This window comes from Athene cunicularia (genome assembly GCF_003259725.1).
Source record: "Athene cunicularia isolate RWA chromosome 1 unlocalized genomic scaffold, athCun1 chr1_part1, whole genome shotgun sequence".
Lineage (NCBI taxonomy): Eukaryota > Metazoa > Chordata > Aves > Strigiformes > Strigidae > Athene > Athene cunicularia.
Window position 1 is genome coordinate 69017937 of NW_020799091.1, and position 24163 is coordinate 69042099.

General features: G+C 38.3%; 1 protein-coding gene across 2 annotated transcripts in view; it reads right to left on the reverse strand.

The window, feature by feature from the left end:
• EIF5B (eukaryotic translation initiation factor 5B) overlaps window positions 1–24163 on the reverse strand; it is a 43751-nt gene that overhangs the window by 12249 nt on the left and 7339 nt on the right. Inside the window, exons 3-14 of one of the 2 annotated variants that reach the window (XM_026842132.1) lie at window positions 13342–13352; window positions 10168–10295; window positions 9994–10078; window positions 8942–9593; window positions 8308–8528; window positions 7978–8128; window positions 6272–6367; window positions 5049–5135; window positions 3543–3632; window positions 1454–1749; window positions 716–823; window positions 464–574 (exon numbers count right to left, since the gene is read on the reverse strand). In XM_026842132.1, coding sequence (XP_026697933.1) covers window positions 464–574; window positions 716–823; window positions 1454–1749; window positions 3543–3632; window positions 5049–5135; window positions 6272–6367; window positions 7978–8128; window positions 8308–8528; window positions 8942–9593; window positions 9994–10078; window positions 10168–10295; window positions 13342–13352 — 2036 coding nt within the window. Of the gene's footprint in view, window positions 1–463; window positions 575–715; window positions 824–1453; window positions 1750–3542; window positions 3633–5048; window positions 5142–6271; window positions 6368–7977; window positions 8129–8307; window positions 8529–8941; window positions 9594–9993; window positions 10079–10167; window positions 10296–13341; window positions 13353–24163 lie in introns of both variants that reach the window. The other variant, XM_026842122.1, reaches the window with a different exon arrangement.

Consider the following 24163-nt stretch of genomic DNA (forward strand, 5'->3'; position numbering starts at 1 on the left):
ATCCAAACCAAGCAATACAGAACAGTTACTACTTCTGTAACACAATAAAATTCATCACTCGAATTGGCCCAATTTCAGCACACGTAATAAAAAGGTAAGGTTTTAACAGAAAATATACTCAGTAAATTTTAAAAAAACCCTCAATTTACAGACAAAATATTGACAAATAAGCAGTCTATGTACATAAGCGTACTGTCCAGAACAGAGTAAGCAGTATTTATGTATTTTTTCTGAAGAAGTGGCAATACATTAACCAAAACCAAATATATCAATTGAAATGAAAAATGAGACAGTCTCCCCTTTTGGGGGGTGGGGAGGAAAATAGGAATTAAAAACCAATCAACCTCAATATTAGAGATGGGGGGAAAAGTACAGCTGTCCATGTCAGGAAATCTCAGAGGCCTTAACTAGTTTACATTTCATATTTTTTAAAAAACAGTCTTTGAAGTGCTATAACACTTACATTTTTCACCATCTTAGTTTGCTCGTTAATAGCTTCAAGGGGAACATTAGTCGCACCAATCTGCTGAGTAATACCACCAGCTTCACTGTCCTGTACATGAGTATGGCGGAGCTAAAGACAAAGAAATCCGAAATACTTACATGTAAAAGACTGAATTAATCTCCGAGTACACTTTAATTTTTCTTTTTTCAACCCAAACCACACATGTATAAACAAGATGCACAGGCAGTGCTTTCACAATCCACATCTTACCTTATCTAAAATTTTGGTCTTGCCTGTGTCTACATGCCCTAGGACACAGATAACTGGTGCTCTGAGCTTTTCAGTGTTCATATTTTTGCTGTTTTCAGCTCGTCGCTTCTACGTAAAAGACAAAAAAACCTGGTAAGTATAAACCAAAAAACACAGCTCACCTCTTGACTTGATACATATATAAAACAGAGTTAACTCTGGGGCTTGAATTTTCAAGGTAGTTTGACATCTGTCATTCTTCTTTTGGCAAATCAAAAACTGACAACCAACAGTTAAGTTTGGGTGGTTGGTTTTGGTTACAGCCTAGCAGGTTAAGTTATTATATCCACTAACATGTAGCTTTGTTGAAGGTGTATCCTGAAGCAGCATCTTGGGTAAGAAAACCAAGGATATTAGCAGCCACAAAAACATTGAACAGTTTAGAAATACACCTTTTAAAACTCTGAAATATTTATCTGTAAAGGATAAAAGCCTCTTTCTCCAAGAGGGAGAGAGGTGAAAGGAAGCGACTGGAGTGAACATTCTTTGTGATCAAGCTTTCTAAAACCAAATACTTCGTCTTCAGGCAAGAAGAGGTATTTTTTCTTAACCCAGTCTCTGGACCTGGCTAAGTATTAGCCATGACACAGCCATCATTTCAACAAATACGGTTAAAAGGCTTTTCAATTAACTGAAGATTAAGGTGTTGCTTATACAACACAAGAGTCCGGTTGTTCAAATAAAGCTTTATCTTAATACCTCAATTCTCCGTTTAGCTTTGTCATAAGCTCGCTCTTCCTTAGTGCGGTCATCATCAGAGTCGTACTCAGAATCAGAGCTAATTTCCTTGCTGGGCTTTTTTTCCATAGATTGTTTTCCAATAGCTTGGGAATCTGCCTCTCTCTCATCTGAAGTCTTTTCATCCTCATCATCACTCCCCTCACTATCTTCAGAATCTTCACTCTCTTCTTCCTCCTCCTCCTCATCTTCTTCCTCCTCCTCTTCCTCATCCACTTCATTTTGTTCTTTGACTTCAATGTGGACAGGTTTGCTCTCTATCAAAAAAAAAAAAATCTGAAGTAAAAATTCTCTATTAAATTCACACTTATGGGGGAGAGGGCAACAAAAAAGCCCCAGAGACTACTATATAAGAGTGAGGATTCAGAGTAGGTTCCAGTCAAATGCTAGTCAAGATCATTTTTCAACTTTCAATATAAAAAAAGTGGTTTATGTTCAAAGCTGATGACTTGTGTTTAGCGTTTGTACAAGCAGCGTGAGTTTGGGGTGGGTGGAGGAATTATATTAACAGGACACTTACACTTGACACCATTCACAAACATTCAGATGAAGTGGCATTCTTTAAAGCTGTGTGCACTTCATAATGGAATGAACACACTACACTTTTAAACAAAAAGCAAAAATACTGCAAATTCAAGTATGGATTCTGATCAGGAATGCACATTTAAGAAGTAACAATCAAAACAAACTGTCTCTTCTGTTTTTAAAAAAACCCTAAAATCTCATCTTAAGGTTTTCCTAGACTGTTCAGGGAAGATTAATATTTTTCAGAGGAGTTCTTCAGTAAACACATTTCCTATTTAACATACTTGCAAAATCATAAGAGACAAGCTAATGAACACTTTAAAGCCATGCATTCTCTTTCTGACAGAGCTGCTAGGAGACCCACTGCTCTTCAAGATTAGTTGTCTCCTTGCTATGCTGAAAGTCCATCAGCTTAGTAATACACTAAATCTAATTCCCAGGGAGGCTCTTTTTCTGGATCACATCCAAGCAGCAAGAAGTGGGATGTGACATTCTCCCCAGGACAGTGGCAACAGACTAAAACAGTCTTCAAAAAGATGAGCAGCCCTTAGTCCTCAGAGTAAAGGCAGTCCAGCACCATAGGAACACACAGTTGTGCTGAAATAAATTCCATACTGATGTACAAATATGTATATAAAGTGCTGGGAGTATAGGGCTGAGCAAGTCAAAAATTACTTGATGACTACTCTTTGATCTTAAACAATGCAGACACATCAAGGAAGCACTCAAAACAGTCATCAACTCCTGTTCAGGAAGACTCACAGCAATATGGCTTTCTCCAGCGCTGGAAGAAAACATCCAAGAGGCTATCCCTGCATTCCTGTGCAGCTCTAACTTCCCTATAAACACTGCTCTTGGCCACAGACAGAACATGGGCTTTGGCATACACGTGTAGGAATATGAATGTTCTGGCAATTCTTTCCTTGCTTCTCTGAGAGGCAGGTGCAGAAGAGGAGAGAAGGTAGCTAAATCTTAGTAAAACACATGCACACGCTAACCTTCACACTGTCTTAGTCTTACACTTCTTTGAGAACTTGTCTCAAGGGCACCCTCCTAGACGTTGCCAGATTTGTGTAGCCACGTTGTTATGGCTTTGGAATGGTTACTAAAGAAATACAGTACCAGGTAAAGGGTTTCCTTAAACTCCCAGATGTGGCTTAAGCACATATTAAAAGAGTAGAGGATTTTTACACCTATAATAATGAAGAAAAAATTCAAGCTGATTTATTTTAGGTGGTAAGTGCACGTATGAGTATTTCCAAAGGGTCTTCTTGAGCAGTATTTGTGCAGACTCTGAAAGCTCTGCCTTTGAGAAGAGGACCTTCCATTTATCTATCTATCTATCTATCTATCTATCTATCTATCTATCTATCTATCTATCTATCTATCATCACACTTGCCTCACAATTTTATCTAACGGGGCAGTGAGAGACTCTAAATACAATATCATTTTCTACAGAATCAAACTCAGTCCAAAGAAACCTCTTATTCAGAAAAAGCATCCATTTGGTATTTATATGCCCACCTTTCTCTCCATCTTCATCACTAACCATAGCTTCCCAGTCATCCAAACCTGCATCTTCCGTTTCTTCTTCTTCCTCCTTTTCTTCTGAAACTAAGAAATCCAACATTAAAGGAGAAGAAACAGACCAGCAGCATACATTTTTAAGTTCCCCCTCCTTTGACATATTGACAACTGCAACTTACAAGTTCGCTGCTACCATAATTCTACCAAATTATCTTCACATTCCCTGAACAGAAAATGCTGCATACTTAATCTTCAGTTCTCTCCACAAAATCTTACAGTGTTAGCATCTCTGCCCAGCAAAACATATTTTTGGAAGACATAGCTGAACTACTCAGCTAGTTCCTGTCTGCATAGCATGCAAGTGCCTGTATAACGCATGCCACACAAACCTCCACCACAACCACATTCCTTGAAAGGAGCTGCCCAATTAACAGTTAGCCATGTGTAGAAAAGTGACAGAGAAACAAGAAAACAAGCTGGGTTACAGTATTAATTTTAATTAGTGGGAAAATAAATTGTCTATGAAAAGTGCTATTTTAGGACTCCAGATGCTTTAACATAATTATACCATGAATTCCAGAAGCATTCAATATATTAATTCCAGCAGGAATTCAGTCAGACACGTGAAGAGACTGCAGCTCTTAACAGACAAATGGCAAAATGTAAATTTTTAGCCCTCTCCAAAAGAGGCATTAACCAATATATATGTTGCAGCACACCGAGTGTCATGAGATTTCAGCTATTTGAAATGAAGCTTAAGTCCCAGACTGATACAATATTAACTGGGAACTAACATCCTGCCCATGAGCTCTTCTCTTTTATGGAAAAGGAACTGCTCCTTCAAGAGATAAGTCGAGTACACTTTCAGCTTCGTTTTCAAAAAGCTGGAAATTTGTCAGTATTTGTCTGACTTCAGACTAAGGGTAAAAACTGAAGCAGTCTCCTTGCTGAGGAAGTTGTCCAGTACAATGTGATTTTGCCAAAAGTGCAGGCAAAATCAAGGGCAACAAGCACTTACTAGGCTGATACTCTGTTTCACAAGCTAACCCATATCCACTCCATTCGGCACTTGTAAACGCAAAACATTTGGAATCAAGGATACAATCACTGTGAATATCACAGTATCGGTACTAGAAGCAGTGTATTTCCTCCCTACCCTCACCTAATCGCTGACAAAACAGCCTTTTAGAAAGCAAATGAAAAGTCAAGGGAGCAATCATAAGGCACTGAATGTGCTTATTTGAGATAGTTGCCTAAGCCAAACAAACACTGGAAATCATTCTGAATAAGGGACCTTTACACTAATTTTGCAGCTTCATGCCTTTTTATTCCATAGAATTCCATCAGTTCCTCCCTTGGGGAAAAGAGAAAAAAAAAAAAAACAAAACAGCAACTACTTGAAAAGAATGGCCACTCAGCCCCTATCCAGTAAGGTATGATACCCACCATGCAGTAGTGCCACACAGTCTTACGTGTTTTAAGTTTATTAGCTTTACTACTAACCTGGCTCTACTGGAAGAGGAATCTCTTCTTTTACTGGTGTTTCCAGTTCTACAGCATCTTCAGCTGGGGAAGTTACCTCCACACTTTCTGAAATTGCAAGCAAGCAAACTGGTTGCTACATTCTTTGAAAGTGCAAACAAACTTAGACATACAGCTTCACATTTAAATTATATTTTTAAGTTGTGTTATAAGCAAACAAAATATGAATGTATGTAATACAAAACCAAACTCAACTCCCACTTATTGAGCTGAAACAAAGTTAGAGCATGTGGCTTATCTGAAAAACATCTGGCTCAGCAGTTAGATTTATGTGATAGGTCAGTTAGTGGCTAAAAGGATTACCATTGCTTTTGAACATTAAAAAATCCTCAGTTTAAGAGGCAAGAGAAAATGAAGTAATACTAATGAACTACCCATTCTTGCTCTACTGTTCCATATTAGGAAAAAAAAAAATTCACTGATACAATTCAGATAAGCACCATTTTCATTCTCTAAGTGGTAAACAGGCACATAACTCATGTCAAATGTTAAAAAAACCCCAGCTAAATAACAAAAATCACTGATGCAAGGAGGTTTGGGGTTTTTTTAAACTAAGAATAGTCTTGAGAAGAGCCACAGTAATACCCCCCACCCCCAGAAAACTACAAAGCACAAAAGTAAAAAATTCTGACACATTCAATTTATGCCTAAGTAGTTCTAAGTTTTCAAAAATACAAGTTCTCTGAACTACTCACACCCTAGGAACTGCAAACTGGTTTTATATGCAAGAAAACAAATAAACAAACAAATTGTCTCCAATTTAAAAGAAAAGTACTAAAACTAGGATCAATCCCCTTTTATCCTGGGACATCAACTCAGACTTAATTACAAGTTGTTATTACTACACTATATTGTGTTTAACCTACATATGCATACAAAGGATTCAACCTCACATTCATAAAAGGCCTTTACATTCTGTACATCTCCAACATTTAGAAATTCTAAAGAAAATGCCCAGGTTAGGAAATAACAGTTTAGTAGGTTGCAAAACAAAGGATTAAGTGCACAGCCTTCAAAACAACTTTAGAATCCTAATGCATCAGCAGTTGCACGTGACAGCAGGGGTGTCAGAAGAACCTTAGAGCCACCAGGAAGCATAATTAGGTTAGTCACATTTCCAGCAGTGTTTATAGAATAAATCAGCTGATCTTAAACTATTAAGTATCCCTATACGCAAACCACACCTTCTTTATTTTCTGGCTGCTGCTGCTTCTTTTTCTTTTTGTCTTCATATATTGGCCTCTTTTTTGGCACAGAGTCTTTGGATGGCACTTCAACACCTGTGGAAAAAAAAGTGTTAGAAAGAAAACCCAGATGATTAATTACTAACATAAGCTTCAGTTTAAATGAGAACACATTTTTCCAGGATTGCAGTGTGGAGAGAGGAAGTGAAAATTAGATTCAATGCATATTTTCTTTTTAAAAAGAATTCTGGTTTTCAAAAGCTGCAAGACTTGAATATAGTTTTTCAGATACTCTGAATGCTCTCAAGAAGTTAGATTACTGGCGTGCAGGAGAGTGGAACGACACCCAAACAAACTGATCCTAAGACTCCAGGTTTGAAGTTGTCACATACTTACACATAGTATTTCATGAACACACAAACCTCAAGTTTAACAAGCATATGTCAATTTAAAGTCTGCAATGCTAAAAAACTCACTTAAAATCAGTCTGCCAGTCATGCTAGTTTCAGACCATCTGGATTAATTAAGATGCACAGCTCTTAAAAGTTTGAGGATATTCAGTAGATAGTATTTTCCCTTTTGCTCAGTGTTGGGGTTTTTTTTTGTTTGAGGTTTTCTTCATTTTAGTTTTTTTTTCAACCACATAGACATTTTCAAGTATTAAAATAAATGACCAGGTTTAATTTGTCAGTTTCATCTTCACCTCACCAGAAAGACAGCACTGTAATGTTGGAAGGGATTCTATTAAAAACATAAGTTTTGTGAAAAGACAGATTAATGGTTTAACTACTGCTGCACCTTCTGAAACACTCAAAATTCCTTCTGGTACTATGTGACTTACAGTATAGATTTGACAGAAAAACAGTTGTGGCAGCACACAAATAGAAGAATTTTAATAACTACAACAATGACTGAGTGGCCTTTGTGTATGCTTACGATACACAAACATTTTACTAGCTACAGAGATTCCTACCATTACACATCCATCTACCAGGAAAAAGTCAGATAGTGTTCTCTACAAATACAAAAAGTATACACAGCCCTCAGGAATTCATTTGTTTCCTTAGCCACAAACAAGTTACCAGGAACAAATTAGGACATGGGCTTACAACAGATTTGATACATTTACTTCATTGCAATGGAAACAGACTATACTTGATGGAAAACCAGGAAAAGCTCCTATATACCCTCTCCTGAAGCAAATGCACAAGGATATACTGCTCCTGTGGGCTGGCTAATTTGAGACAAACAATGCACTTGCTTAAGTGAGCACATGAATTAATCCAAGGGGATCCAGATCGCTGGTCTTACAAGACCTGCAGCACAGCCCATCTGCTTTTCCTGGTCTTTGGACTAAGAAATGGAAAAAAAGTGATTTTTCCTAAGTTTCATAACTAACATCTTTAAACCGCAAGTGGAATGTATTAAAAAGCTAGATATTTAAAGTGTAACAAGAAAATATATAGATATTTAAACATACTTTAAAAAATGGGGGGAGTGGTGGTGGTAGTGGTGTCCCACACACACTGCCTTCCTTGACAACAGAGTAACTTTACATGGAGTTAACCTAGCATTTGCCCTTCTAGCTCCAGATAAAAAGAATTTATATCCTTCACTGCTCTGTGTTTATTTGGGGGGGGGGGGTTGTGTGGTTTTTTTTTTTGTTGTTGTTGGGGGTTTTTTATATTTTAAACTTTACTACTTACCCTGAGCTTGGAGTAGTTTAAGAGTAGCCTCTGCTCTGGCTCTGGCTTCTCGTTGAGTTTTTGTTAAAAGTTTTCCCTCCTTCTTCAAACGCTCCTTCCTCTCTTTTTCTTTCTGTTTCTTTCTTTCTTTCCTCTCCTGCTCTAATCGTTCCTAGAAAAAGGTTAAAAAACATGCAGAAATTTTAAAGCCTGCTTTACACAAAAGCTGGCCAAGCGTATATTCTATTCCTGAGAAACATATTAAGAAGTAATCCACCAACTGCACTAGCAAGTGTACAGGTTAAGATTACCCCTTCCCTTTTTCTATCCTCAGAGTAAGATATACAGTACCTCCTCTTTGCGCTTCGCTTCTAGTTCCTCCAGTCGTCTTATACGTTCCTCCTCCTCTCTTTTTGCCCTTTCCTCCTCCTCTTTCATTTTAGCCAAGGCTTCTTGCATAGCTTTAACTGTGGCTTTACTGGGACCCTTCTTCTTCTCTTTCTCTTTTTCTTCTTTCTCACCTTTCTTTTTTTTTTTGTCTTTTTTCTTTTTGTCTCCCTCATTGTCATCAGCTACAGAAAGAAAAGGCATATATTCAAAGATCCCGGGAATTTTAAAGAAACTCTAAATACAGTTAATGTTTCAAATGCGATAGGTAATGCCAAATGAGGAACACTTTGACTACCTACTACATAAGCATTTTATAATGAAAAAATAAAATTGACTTATAAAGTCAGAGCAACTGTGAAGTGACAAAGTATCTTTGGAATACAGAACTGTAAGCATATATTGTAATGAGAATCCACCACCTGTCTTCTGTTTTCCCATGTACCTGAACAAACTACAGGCCAGAAAGTCACATGTGAGCCAACACAAAGAGGCAGACAAGGCTACCAAACGTCCAGTATTCCCAATTTATAATAAAGCAACAAGATCTTATAAAGGCTACACTGTTTGAAATAGATTTAGAAACCACGTTACAAACCATCTAATCCTGCAGGGGTGTCTCCTTTTTCCCCAGTGCCAGGGATTGCCATGACTTCAGGAGAAGCCTTCTCTTCAGCTTTTTTTGCAGATTCCTTAGGCTTTGCTGGTTCTTTACCACCTTCTAATTCTTCCTTCTCTTTCTGCTTCCTCAGTTTGGCTTTTTCTTCCTCACGTTTTTTCCTTTCACGTTCTTTTTTTTCTGCCTTCTTCTGAGCCACTGTTTTTACTTTGAATGAAGGTTCTTCATCATCATCCCCACTTTCAGCAGCAGGAGCAGACTTTGGTTTTTGGTTTTTCTTTTGTCCTTTCCTAGACTGGGAGACCTCATCTGATTCATCGCCGCTCTCACCTGTAGACGCTGCCCCCACACGCTCTTTGCTTTTCTTAATGTTACCTTCATCTTCTTCTGACAGATCGTGCTTTTTATTTGATTTCTGAGTTTTCCCTTTGCTTTTCTTAAGCTGTGTCTCATGATCATCATCATCGCTGCCAGAAAGCATGTCTTGTTTTGCTTTCTGAGGTTTTTTAGGTTTTTTATCTTTATCTTCCACTTCCTCACTGTCATAGTCATTTTCCAGATTGGGTTTTTTACTCTTTCCTTTCCTTTTTTTATCCTGTTTTGATAAGCTTTCTTCGTTGTCATTTTCAACCTGGTAATTAAACAATTCGATAATCAGCCATGAAAAATTACTTGCTATAGTAAGCAAAGAAATAGCACTGAGAGATATCAAGAAAAACTTCTCTTACTGAAGACAAAGTTTGAAAGCAATAACTACTCCTGCTGAGTATACTACACCTCAGCACACATTTAAAATTTTTTCTGATTGGTTTTGAATAATTATCAGCATGAATATATGGCTTCTGGTAAAATCCTTCACAAGTCACTTGACTATGAAAATATGATCAAGTATAATTAAAAATACATGCTAGCTGTATGTTTCACATAGGATCTCGTTAACTACACTGGAACACTAGAACTTTTCTGGGACAAAGGTGTCTCATATTTCAACTATTTCCTATTAAATAGCCCATCGATCTCTTCGTGTTCACCTTTCCCGCAGAAGGTTCCCTGTCAACTTTCCCTCCTTGCGCCTCTATTGACAGTTCTTCCAGCTCCTTCAGGATATCATCTTCACTAAAATAAGAAAGAAGTTATGGTACTTAAGTAACAGAGTTTTTGTATAATGAAATAAAATAAGACAGATAGAAAAAAACTGAACTTACTCAAAATCCTGTTTCTTCTTCTCTTTTTTCTTTTTGCCTTTGGATTTCTGAGGCTCTTGCTCCTTTGCAGCTCCTGCACCTTCTATCTCAGCAGCAAGGGCATCAATATCAATATCATCTTTTGCACTAAAATGCAAAAGGAAAGCAGGGTCATCAAGAGTTCAAGTGTTAAGCTTACATAAGTAAAATCCATTTGCATAAAATTAATAAAAGCTTTGAAACATAAAATCAATCACAAAACAAGCAATGCAGGGGCAAAAACCACATTTAACAAACAATTAGGTACTATTACCTTATCCTACCCAGTAGGATGAAAAGGAAAAACCTTTACACATCATCTGCTTGAAATGAGGTGGAACAGTAAAACATGTTCAGGTTTTGCAACACTGTCTTTAAAAGTTTAGATGTGAGATTGGATAAAACTTGTTGGAAGAATATAACTAGACTGTTTTACTTTAGCCCTGCAAATCAGTGTCACTTCACTGAAAGATTAGTAGTCCCCACAATGCAAACATTAAAAACAAGTACTAATACAAGTCTTGCAATGTAGTGACCAGGAAATTCTAAAGTTCTGTGAAGAAGCACTTACCTGCTCTTTTAAACCCCCTTTAGCAAACAAACAAAAAAGCTACTGTATTTTTATTTAGTAAGTAAGCTGGAAGTTGTGATGAACTTACACTTATGGTAGCTGTTGCCTATGCTTTGCTATCAGACTGAATAGTTTATTCTTATCTTTCAAGAAAAGAAGTCACATGGAAGAACATAGCTCAGCCCTGAGCCAGACTCTAAAGCAGATAATAAAAAATACCAACACAGTTGGGAAGCAATTATTTCTACCACTCGCCTTACTATTACCTCTCCCAGGCCTAAAGAAAGCCAAAAGAAGTTTCACTAGGCATCTGAAATATGCATCCTTCCTCCTTGCATCTCATTATAGGAAGTTTCTCTTTCAAAAGTATTTTCTTTTCTTGCTATAAATAACCTCTCATCTGCAACTAAGTAGAAGTGGTTTGTTTCCTGTTCACCAATACTTGTAATTCAGATGTACTTTTTTCATTACTTGTACCATGACAATTGAGCAAAGACTATGTCTAGTGTCCAGAGGTTTTTCTACCTCATCACACTCTATGCACCTGTAAGAAAGATTTACCTACTTCACACTTAGGACTTCAGTACTCACACCAGAGCAGGTCTATTAAAGTCGCAAATATTAGGATGCTAGTTTCATCAGCTTGCAGTTTGAAAAAAACATTTAATCAATCTATATCTCACCTAACTCCCTCTCAGATATGTGGGCAGAAAACTGTTCTTTGTTTTACAATTTCACTCTCAATTATTACAACTCCCTTAGGACAAATCAGTCAAAGGCTGACCTACCAAACACCTGAATCTATATCCAGAAAACAAGGGAAATAAATTTCTTCCAGATTCAGGACCTCCAAGGTATCAGCAAATTCTGAACTACCAGAGCTTCAGCCTTGCCAATTTACAAACCCAGAAGTTGAATACTACTTAAAAAAAAAAATAAAAAAAAATCAAGTACTTCATTATTCCTTTAAAGCTTCTGAAATTCAGTAAGTCTAAGTTGTATCCCCCTTTGCAAAAGGAGAGGGATGAGAGAATCATTTTACAGGTTTAAGTGAATGCTGATATCCACAAAGCCATTTTATCCCAAATATTGGGCATAAGCAACACTGTCTGTATGTGACAACAGCAGGAGGAAGCAACAATGCACTTTTTTTAAGTTCAAGACTGATTAGCTGTATTTTTAAAGATCTTAAATTTTCTTCTATATAGGGCTGAACAAGCCAAATAAAAAGCAGCACAATGAAGTACCTCCCTATACAGCACCTTTATTACCAGAGATACTTCTAGTTACAACAAGAGAACATACACCTTGAAAACACCTAGTAGTACTACTTAAGTGCTGACATGGTAAGTAATAAATTTCTCAAAGAAAAGTAACTCTCAAACAGTTAATGCTAGATTTCTAAACCAATCCTACCTCCCTCAAGAGGAAAGAATAAACTTTTTGGCCACTTCCACCTTAAGAACAGCTGACTTGATGTTTCAGCAGTTTAAGAGCTGCTTTTATAAGCAGTTTAACTGGCTGTGCACCAGGGGTAGCACAGACAGCTGAAATAAAAATGTCAACAATCATCTCTACACTTAAGAGTTAAAGCCCTAATATCAGACTAACTATATGGCATCTAAGCCTACACATAGGCCCTCGTGTTTCTTTTTGCATTAAGTGCAGCGTATCTGTTTATTAAGCACACTTGCTTACTTCCTCCTACTCTAGGAGTTAATGGAGGAGATTGAGTCAAATAAAAGCTTGAAATAGCTTGAAGAGACCAAAACACAGCTCCACTACTACTACTTCCATGGCTGTACTGCTCCCACTACCACAGGATGTTAACCATATGGTTGTACAGATATTAAACATCCAAGCCTTTAAACAGCTTATATTTTACATGGATATCCCCCAGGCTGACTCTTCACATTGCAACTTTGCAGAAAGTTATGTCTAAACATAAGACTTTTATGCTATTAGCAAAGAGGATGCTTATGGCACCTTATGGCTTCCAGGATACAGACTTTAAGGGGGTGTGGGTTTATCTGTTTTCAAATCAACTCACTTCCAATTGAACCTTGAAAAATTCTTTGGGTAAAAAAAAAAAAATCTCAAATCAAACACTAAAAAACCTAATTCATTCACAGATATTAAGCTTTAATATCCACCAGGAAGAACAGTTTAGCAATAATAATGAAGAGTGTTCAGCTATCACAATAGTGGCATAAATACAGTACAAGAGCCTTTCCAACCTTGGCTTCCACCGCTTAACAGTCAATGGTTTCCAAGAAATGTATACTTTCCACTATATTTCCATTTACTAAGTGACACAGCAAGCTTCAAACATTTGAGCTTCAATGAAGTAAAACCTAAAATTAAGGCTACATGCACTTACATATACAGCAATATATATAGTTATAATTCTTCTTAAGAACTGTAAAGCAAGAATATCATTGGAAAGCCATGGAATTAAAATATTGCCTTCCATTACTAAGAGTTTATTCCCATACTGACCTTAAATTTCCTCAGCTTTGAAAAGTATAATAATATTCCACAAAGATTCCATAATAAAAGAAAGTTGAAAAGAAGATTGAGAAGGTGTCCTCTCTCTCTTCCTGGGAAATTCTTATGTCGTAAGGAACCCACTGCACTTAGATACGTAACAGGAAAGCTTCTTTCCTACTGGCATCGGAAGATACACCTAGGAACTTTTTCCTGTGAACTTTTTAAAGCAGTCCCCAAACACACATTTCAGAAACCCAACCACTCTTACAGGAACCTCCTCCAAGTCCCCCAAAAGGTTTCCACACAGCCTCCCTTGTCCTTCCACTCGGGCTTTACAGGGGTCCTAACCCCAACCCTAAGTCCGACACAGGAATCAGAAAGCACCAATATGCTCGGTTTTGAATTCTGACCTTGAATTGATTTGGCATGAAGACTTCATACACAGACTTCACAGCCTCACTGCCTTAGGCGATTCAACCTCATAGTGCTTTGGACTCAAAGGAGGCTTGCTGTTGATCAGGTTCACACACCAAGACAACTCCATGCTTCCCCAACACAAGAGGCTCAAGGAGGTCTGGAAAGCACGAAACCAAAGAAAGTCCTACTGCACCACTGAGAAAGGGTTATTTCCCTGATTTTCTTTTGCCTCTGTTTCAGAAGCAAAGCCTGAGCCACCTTTCTTATATTCACATACCTTTGATTCCAGCCTCTATTTTTGCTGCCAGATATGAAGAGTTCTGACACTGCTAAAACAGCATTTCAGTGCAGTAAAGTTAAAGCAACAGTTGTGAATGTACTTCAGTCATAAACGTAAACAAGCAATTTTCAAAATATTAAATGGCTGCAGACATTCCTCCATGGAGGTCTGTGCCTAATACAGGGCAAAACTATGCAGCAGGAGAAGCCACAACTGTCAGGCTAATTAAAGAAGATGGCAGTAATCAATAATAAGTATGCAAAAATCACCACATTTCAGATACCAAGCAAAACTATTTTTCTTTAGAGTTACATCACTGATTTTAGAAAGTGCCCTACATTTCACCTACACTATTTCACTGCCTTCTGTCATTTAAGCAGGATTACAGCAATATAAGACTCAAAAATATCCCAAAGGATTTTAAGTAGCATATAGAAACACTCACATACTTTATACTGAAGAATATTGACCTTACTGCCCTAGAAATGACATTAAGAAATCACCTGTTGACCAAAAGGGTTCCAGTACAAGTCATCCACATAGACTACTGAAAACCTGCATTACATAGGGAAAGATGCTTATGAAGAGATTCCTGAATAATCACTGGGTCACTGGTTAAATGCCGTGCTAGCACACCATTCTGAACCAAACCACGATCAAATATACCCAGATCACCCCATATAAGTGTTTGGAGATTTTTTAAGACAGGCATGGGCAACAAAGGTGACTCATCAACATCTCTCACATAATCAAATCATCAAATCAGCCCAGTAACAGAAAGTGACACTCTAAAAAGACAAGCTAAGTTACTTGCGTTACACATTAAGCAAAACCAGTGACAAATAAAGCTACAATCCCAAATCCTGCCTATAAGAGAAAGTATGAAACTTTTTCAGTGTGAAGATTAAAGCAGAGTTAGAAAATAAACAAAGTGTTGTCACCTACCACTGCTCAGTCAGATGTAAAAAGACGACCAGTAGCTCTCCTACTTATAAGATCCCACACAGTTGCAAGCTATTGAGTCAGAAAAGTGTAAAAACCTCGTGACTGATAGATGCACAGTATGTAGGAAAAAAAACCACTACAGTGTTTCCCTTGCTAGTACAGAAAGGAAACAATACTTAATAGAAGCCCAGTTGAAAAACTCCTCAGCTATTACATAGCATCTGCTAATAAAATACTAAAATAATATATACCTTAAAGCAGTGGGCTTGTTGCAGGGGGGTGGGGCATGGGGGGGGAACAGTTGAAAGCATGAGAAACAAGCACAGTTTTGGAGCAAGTTCTTTTTCTGATGCAACAGCCTGCAACAGCCAGAACCTAGAAACTCCCTGTGGAAGCCATCCTGAGGCCAAAGTTAACCCTAACACAAGCTTTGATTTACCGACGTTCAAGCTTATGTTAATCCTAGTTTCTACATACTAGGGTTTGCTTTAGTCTTTTATGGGTATGCATTGCCATTTTGCTCACAAACACTTAAATTTTAAAGTTCCATAGTTTCTAATAGTTGCACACAATTAGCAAGATGTATTTTTGAAGTTTGAAGTTTCACCTTTTCTTTGCAGTCTAGAATATTACAGGTGTTAATTAGTGCACATCTCACCAGAACAGAAGTTGTCATGCTCCAAATCAAGATTTAAGCTTACAATTCTGAAATACGATAAAAACCATAAGAGCTTCCTACCAAAGTATTTCAGAACAGTTACAAGTACATTATTATCTATTGCCTCACTCTTACACAGAAGGTTAAAAAAATGACTCCAAGTACTGGCATATTTCATATATTCATCACTAGGGATTTTCACAGTGTGAAACTTCCATACTACGGACAGATACCGCAGGCAATATATTCTCTGTAACAGACAAATCTAGGCACAGAAACTCAAAAGACTTCCCGGCATTGCCCTGGAAAACTAGGCCAAATGCGGAGAAGACAGGACTATTGAACTAAGAGTCAACAGACTTTAGCTTTTTTTTTCTCACTGAACTTCTGCAGCTGAAATGCTTAATTGCCCTTCCTTGCCAAACAAGATCCTCCACCTTTCTGTGAAGGTTCTAGTGAAGGACAGACTTGCAAGCCAACTGACACTAACAGCATTTCACAGATAATCTGATAACAGAAAAGCATATTTTATTAGCAGACCACCAGCAAACATGCCTGTTTTCTTCATAATCTTTCTTAAGACCACACACAATGACGACTGAAGTACACTTATTATAGTACCTACAATACACATCCCCAAACACAGGGCAAAACTTCATTATAAATAGGCACCATGCATCTATGCGTAACAGAGATGGCATCCTGGCTAGGCAGCAGTAAAACAAAGAGCAAAGGAAACTATTAATCCATACATGAACTGAAAGAGTGGAGCAACGGGATTAATTAGCAGTATACAAAGGAGCTGAGCTGCCCTCATTTATATCACTTTGACTCTATTGAAATTAACTAAATGAAACCACACAAATTAAATGGAAGAATTCAGCTTAAAATGAGAACAAGCCCTTAACCACTGGAAATCCAGCATCCAACTTTGCAACCAAAGTCAACAGGGTAACACTCTCCTGCTGAAACTAAAACTAAAGGTCACATGCAGACTAAAGATTACCAGCACTTTTTGATCCACTCCACTGAGCGACACAAATATGATTACTAAAGCTTGCCTTCATCTTAGAGTTAACAGAGATTAACAAACTAAGTCAAGTCACACTAAAAATATTTTAGGACTGCTATTTTAGTTAGGACTAGTTTTAAGCTGTCTCTGTAAAGCTGAAGTTCAAATGTCAGAAAACACTATACAATTAAAACCAGACAAAAAACCATTCATGTGCATGGGGCAGAAGAGTCAGTAAATCAACACAGCAAGAAAGTTGCATCACTGCTGTGTGAACTCACTGCCCACATTCCTGCATAATCAGAAGACTCATTTTTGCTGAGGCAACTTTGGAAATATTTCATCATTTACATGACACCAGCACTTCTAACCGCCTTCAAAGGAACATCACTGTCATTAAATCATTTTCTTTTGCTAAAAAAAAGGTCCTTGAACTTCAAAAACACTGGAAAGAAGCTGAACCATCTGTTTCCATGTGTTTGTTTTTGCAATAGTTTGAGACCAAATAAAACTAATTCTTTTAGACAGGTCTTTACCATTACCCCCCTAGAGCACCTTATCCATCCTCTGTATATGTGGGTTATAAGCCCAGTAATAAGGGTGCATTTCTAAATACAACTTATCCAAAATTAGCAAGTTACCAACACTGAACAGCATATTTGTAGTTGGTTTTACTTGTAACTATTAAGATAAATTGGCATTCTCTCTTCCAAATAAGTTTTTAGAGCAACTGGTTTAAAATTCTACAGAACACAAACCACTTCGAAAGTAATTATTTAATTGCTCAAAACCATGCACCACCAACCTGTTCTTTAAGCGGGTTATAAAACTGAAAATGCAAGCATTTGCTGGCTCAGCAAGGCTATTCAAAACAAAAAAAAACAAAGCCATGGCCTTTTTCTCATTCTTACCTATCAAAGAACATGAACGCCACAAACTTCTCTTTTAAGAGTAGAAGCAGCCACCTTGTTTTTCCTGCTGAAAACATTTGGATGCCTCAAACAGTCTGAAATTCAGGAAAGAATGAACTGCACTTCTTCCCCAGCCCAAGCAGTGAAGGACTGTCAACGTGAGCACCAACTATGCAACCACTGTAGCTGACAGTGCTTAAAAAAAAAACCCAAAACCAAAAAACACCACAGCCCCAGAAAAAGGCCACCCTACTGTTGCCTTTTCCTCAAACTATGGGACAGGAGGAGTGACTTCCTTCCCCATTCGCAGCCACACTTTCCCCTGTGATCTGCTCAGGTAATCCTGGAGCCACAAATCCTTGCAAAAAATACTTTTTTGGCAGCAGTTCAAATCACACACCCGAGTTGTACTGTGGGTGCATAAGCATTGAATCCAATGCAATAGAAGCAGTTACTGCACACAGCTGGGGACAGCACAAGACCACAAGGTTTGAAACGTCTGACAGCTCAAGCAAATTAAGCGTGATGTTCAACTACACCTTCGCTATTTTTCCCTAGTAAGATGAAGGAAGCTGGAGAAGCTACCTAATTACATGAGACAGCAAGGAAGTAAAGTTTGACTAAAAGGGTAATTGCTTTTTACTCAGGCTCCCAAGACAACGATTACATTTTTTAAATATTAAAGAGTCGTGCCTTCTCTTTCAAGTTTGGCTGGGGGAAGAGTAACTATCAGCTAAGCAAAACCTTCTGAAAAAAGACATAGAAAACACAACTTTTAACCTCAACAAATTCTAGAAAAACAGAAAGTCTCCTTTATACAACTGAGATTTTAAAAAAGAAGAAAAAAAGGAAAAAGTTCACCATAAACTAGAATTCCCATTTAAACAAGATATAACAAAATTTTGATATAAAAAAGCTTCTGTTGTGGCTAGTACCTGACAACACAGAGCTCTGGAAGAAAGCAGTTCAAGGTTCTGTTTAAGTGTTCACATCACAAGAGAACAAGATGACTAAAAGCATGGAATATGAAGCACCAAGTAAAAAACTAGCATTCAGTCTTCCCTGAACTGGTTCTTTTGGGTTTTGTTTGTTTAGAAAAAACAGAAAGATGAGAGAAACTACCTCTGACTCCAGTGTTTTACAACTTCCATATGCTGTGTATCTCACATCATAAAAAAATCAAAATACATCACAAAAATACCATTTAGAACACTTCATGAAATACACTTTAGATTGTCTACAATCCTGAAGAGCAAAGCATGCCCACCTACATTAACTATAATTAAAACCAATACTTCCTTCTTACAGCATGTATCTAAAACATATTTCAATATTAAGATAGCAGATTCATGTTTAAAATCTCCACTAGACTACTGTAAAAGAAAAAAATAAGTTTACATACAGAAAAAGTTAGCAGTGCTTCAAACACCAGGATCATCAAAACACACATCTTCTGTAAGACAGCAACTGCTTTCAGACCAGAACACCCACCAGATTACACTGTACTACTTTAGCAAGTCAAGCTTAATGACCAAAGTAATTATGTGTGCACATAATTTGTGTGCAGAAAAATTATTTCCTCTACCAGTCTAGGGGACTATTTTTGCAGAGGGAGGAAGAAAATTAGTATTAATGCAAGCAATAAAAGTTACTAAACTGGAGATTTTGTCCAGAACTGTAACTTTCACTCCTAGGCAGCTTTTAAGTGATAAACAGCACAGGACAAATGTACAGCAATGCACATGAGCCCAGGCTCAGAGAAACATGACAGTACTAATGCAAATAAAACCAGCAAAGGTATGCAGAGTTGTCGGCTTGTCTGGCTTGCTGTTATGAACATCAACAACAGCAAAATTTAACTTAATGTAAACCTCTGACCAAGGCTTTCTAGAGATCTTCAGAGAACTGAAAGAACAATTTCTGCAATTCCTGCTGGCTTACAACATACTATTTTCATACTTTTCATAAACAGTAGTTATACGTAAAGCTTAGATTCATAAAGGTAACCAATGAAGAGAATCGAGATTTTGACAGGAAAAACTGCTCCTAACAATCCACTTTATGTACTGCAGTGTTTTTTTGTTTATGTTGCCATTATCGCAAATATTTGAAGATCCTTAGTCTTTTTACAAAATGATGCTTTGCTTTAAAAAAAAAAAATCCAACAAATGTATAAAAATAGTTTTCTTGTAAATACAAAATGCCTGTGTTAAAAGCTATAGGTTGGGGGGGAACAGAACTATACTTTTGCGTAGAACAGGATAATAAATTTCTGTAATGGAGAAATAATTTTGCATTGGTTTACTCCATCTCAGTACAAGATCCTGGCATCTTCCAGATGAGATTTGCAAAACAGGAATTTCAAGGGTTTATCAGCTGTTCTCCTTGACAGAGCTGCAGAAAGCTTTGTTTGTGGAAATATTTTTGAGAAGCAGAGAGAGATAGCTATTGTACATTTTCTGGCATACAGAATGTTTCTGAACTACAGGTGTTCGGAGGCTTTCTAGCCTTCACAGAACTTTCCCACAGACCATTAAGATTTTACTTAACACACTAACAAAAAGAGTCAAATAGAACAACCGGTAGACAATGCCAGCAATTTAATTTGCAGAAGACAAAGCAATATAAAGCATCAGCAACAGCACTGTAAGTCTTATTTTAGCAGCAGTGTTCACTCTTGGCTACAGAATCACAGCTGGCACCTGTAAGTTCTAAAGCAATATGCATGAATGATCAGAATGGTATGCCTAGGCAACAGTTCACAATATTAAAGGGCACAAGAATAAACATACCTCAAGACTATTTACTGCAAGCTAAGGAAATCTAAGACAAGAGGAAGATGGCTTAAAGCTGGGAGAAGACAAAAAACATGAAAAGCTAATACCAAAGGGAAAGATACATATTCCAGTCAGGAAATAATTTGTAGCATATAGCACACTTACTTGGAAATCTACAGCAGCAGTTTGAGCTTGAACTCAAAGCACAGTTCTGTAGTTTACAACAGCCTTTCTTCCCACTCATTTAAAAAAAAATTTCCTATACTAAATTCACAAAGACAGCAGGGTAGAACCTTGACATACCTTCTGCCATTACAGCTCTATCCAAGAACCAAAGCATAACACATCACTCCCAGGAGGAGCTAGACTACACATCAGAACATGTACTCTTCCATTAGGAAAGCCTGAAAAGTCAGAAACCTCATCTTTTTATTGAAGTATTTGCTATGAAGTCTCATTTGAAAATGAGTGATCAATGTAACCACAAAAATTCCAGAGAGGAAACAATTAAAGCAACTTCCATATGGCTTAGGAGCTATTTATGACCCAAGACACTCTCCACCTTTACAAAGCACCTCTCTAATGTACCACACTGAGTTTTTCCTAGACACCACATATCTGATCGTTCTAGATAAATATGTTCTTCATCAGATGCACAGCAATCAAGCAGCAGGAGTCAGTAAGAGTTCCAGAGGAGCATAACAGAGCTGCTGGTATAGTAGAAGCTGATTTGTAGGTATAGCTGTTGAGGTAGCAATCTCTGTTCATAACAGGTGACAGTCCTGCATTCCCATTCTTTCCCTGCTCACCATAGCCATCATCTCACTCAGGGTCTTGTCCATATGTTCTTGTTCCCATGGCAAAATTCATCCTCCCCTTCCAGCACACTTCCCGGACATAGACCAATACTCATCAGTATGACCTCTAATGTACTCAGCGGAAACAAGGGAGGAGGAAACTACACGACAGAAGTCAAAGCTGTGGGGATAAAAGTAGAGTAAAGATGACTTGTACCTTCTGTAACTTGTCTCAGTATGTCAGAAGACAAGCAGAAAAATCTTCTTGTCACATCAATTCTCAAACCAATGTTAACAACACAGACATACCAACTGCATCTTCCCACGTGCTTCCTCTGCACTGCAAGTTATGCCCCTGAGCTGCCACATGCCTTGGGAGCTGCAGCCAAGTGTGATGTAAGGGACTGTATCTATAACGTAATTGTTGGGGAAGGAGAGAGGAAAAGGAAGGGGAAACAAGTAACACTGCATAGCACAGAACTGAAGATGCAGGAGGAAAAACCAACTGGAAGCCTTTGATTACACAGCGCCATTCCTCTCTTGCTCTACTGGGAATGGAAGGGAGACTGAGATGTTAAAGTCTAACTTCAAGATAAAGAAGCAAACACATGATGCGGCCTCTCCCTGGAAGGAACTTGACATTCACAAGGGTGTCAGCTAGAACCGACACCACAGGATGATGAAGGTACTTCTGCAGACAGAGCCTGTTCCAAAGTATCACTGGACTTCCAGGTCCATCCTCACTCCCATCCCCTCAAACTCCCTGCTATAAAATAAGTCCAGTCTAACCACCCTGTTCTTCTCAAACACATCTGTTTGAATAATTCTTCCACATCACCCCTCCCATTGCCATACAACTGCGTAGCCCTCTAACACAGTATTGCTACCACTAGTATGTCTATAAGCTCTGTACTGCATTTGCAAGGCCTTAGGACTAAAGCCTGTCAGGCTTAGTTTGGCTGAACTTTTCTTGACCTGCCTGCAACTGTTACTTGATTTAGCTATGACAGCAATTTCTCTAACTGACCAGGTGCCTATGCCTAATTGGTTCTACTTTTGTTTACCAAGGCATTCTGCAATCATAGTTTCATATAGATAGCAGTAACGAGCAGTTACTCTGTATGGAATGAGATATTCACAACTCTACAACAATGATGTAGTGTAGAGAAACACATGCCTGGTATGATAGCAGAGGCTTTGAGAAGTGGAGACACAGGATGCAGCAGAGAGGAGCGCAGGTGTTGGATAAACAGAGATGGCTTGTACAGGCCTCGGCACTGGACACCCCATAACTAACCAGTAGTCAGCTAAGAGAAATGCAGGCCTGGACAAAACCAGTTTTAGGGGCAGCAAACAATAAAAAAATAGTATCTAATATATAGTGCCTTTTACATATTTGGATGTAGCATGCAGCTGCAAAGCAATGAAGAGCAAAGGCACAGAAGCATGTTAGCAAGCATATAAAAATGACTGATCTCAAGTGGATCCTAGAGCGAGGAAGATGAAACCATCAATACGAATGACCATATTGCTCCTTGCGAAGGACACCTGATGCTGACAACTTGGCATAACAGCTCAGAATGAAACCACCGACCTTAGGACTCAGAGCAGCAGTGGGCCAGTAAGCGTAACTACTGTAACTGCATTATTGCTCTTTCTTTTTTGGTAACAATTAGATCTGAATTAATAATCATTAGGCTCTCAGGATTTCAATTAGTCTAACAGTAAATTCTTGGTCTCTCTTTTAAGGTATGTTAAAATGAAATTTTGCGCATAGCGCCCAAGAGATGCCCATGCTCACTCATTTGCAGATGCACAGAAATACATGTGGAGATACACAAAGAGAACAAGGTATCCAGAAGGCACTAAGACTCTCAAAGCATCCCCTGCCCACCAGCCGCCGTCACTGGAAGGGCCCCGAGCAGCACAACTTCGGCACCTGAAGGCTTCTGCATGATCCTAGCATCTACCACACCAGGTAAAAAGCCAAGTATTAGGCCTTCTTTCCTTCATAGGCACAAAGATCCAATCCTTCCCTCTTCTTTCTCAACTCACACTTGACCCATCTCTTCACGACAGCTACTCCCAAGATACACCTGTGAAATACAGCCCATGAAACAAGCTGGTAACAACACTACAAACCAGCACACATGGTACAGCAAAAGGTGTGAGGAAAAACACTCAATGAGCAAAATACTTCACTGGCAAAATACTTGTTGCCCAGAAAGGACCAGAGAAATTAAAACAGGCTACACCTTAACCTGATAAAAGGTAACAACCTTAAGTCAGTAGCATCAACATCTCAATGCAATAAACAGCTAGGCAGCAAGAAACACTCAGGAAATAATGTTTTATGAAACAGCCATTGTAAGGAGTATTTTCATAAGATAAACACTTAATGACTCAACAAGGATGTACAAAATGAACAGTCTAGGTAAGCAAAAAAAGCTGTAGTTTCTAGCCCATATGCATTTTAAGATGTTACTTTTCGCTTAACTCCTTGTCAGTATTAACAACTAAAAACACTCTCCAAATTGACTGTATCTTCGTATTTATTATTTCACAGTGACAAGTAACAATATGTTCTCTCCTGCTAGCATATATATACACAACGTTATTCAGTCAGTGTTCCATATGGTTAACATAGCTGCCATTCTAAGAATCTCTTACACACAAAAAAAGTTCACAGATGGGGCAGTATCCAAGATGATATGCACATAACCATAGAAGTGATCCTTTTATCCTCCAATCACTAAAGTGCTTAACGTGTGACTTTATTAAACATGCACAAATCGCTTAAGTTATATCACGATCTATAGAGCTGTCTCCAAATAAATAATTATACGAAAAAAAAAACCACAAACAAAACTTCAGGCACTGCAATTAAACCAAGCAGCTATTTTTAGCTGACAACCGCGACCTGCGCTCACAACCAGCGGCTGCCTGACACTGCCCGCTCCGGGCCAGGCTCCCCGAGAACGCGGGCCAGGCTCAGGGAAGCGCCTTTAAGAGGGAGCGAGCGCAAAGACGGCGGCAGCAACGCAGGCGCTCCGGCGCTAACAGCCGAGTTTCTCCGGCCGATGTCAGCCTCCCCTCGCTCCACGACATCCAGCCGCCTCC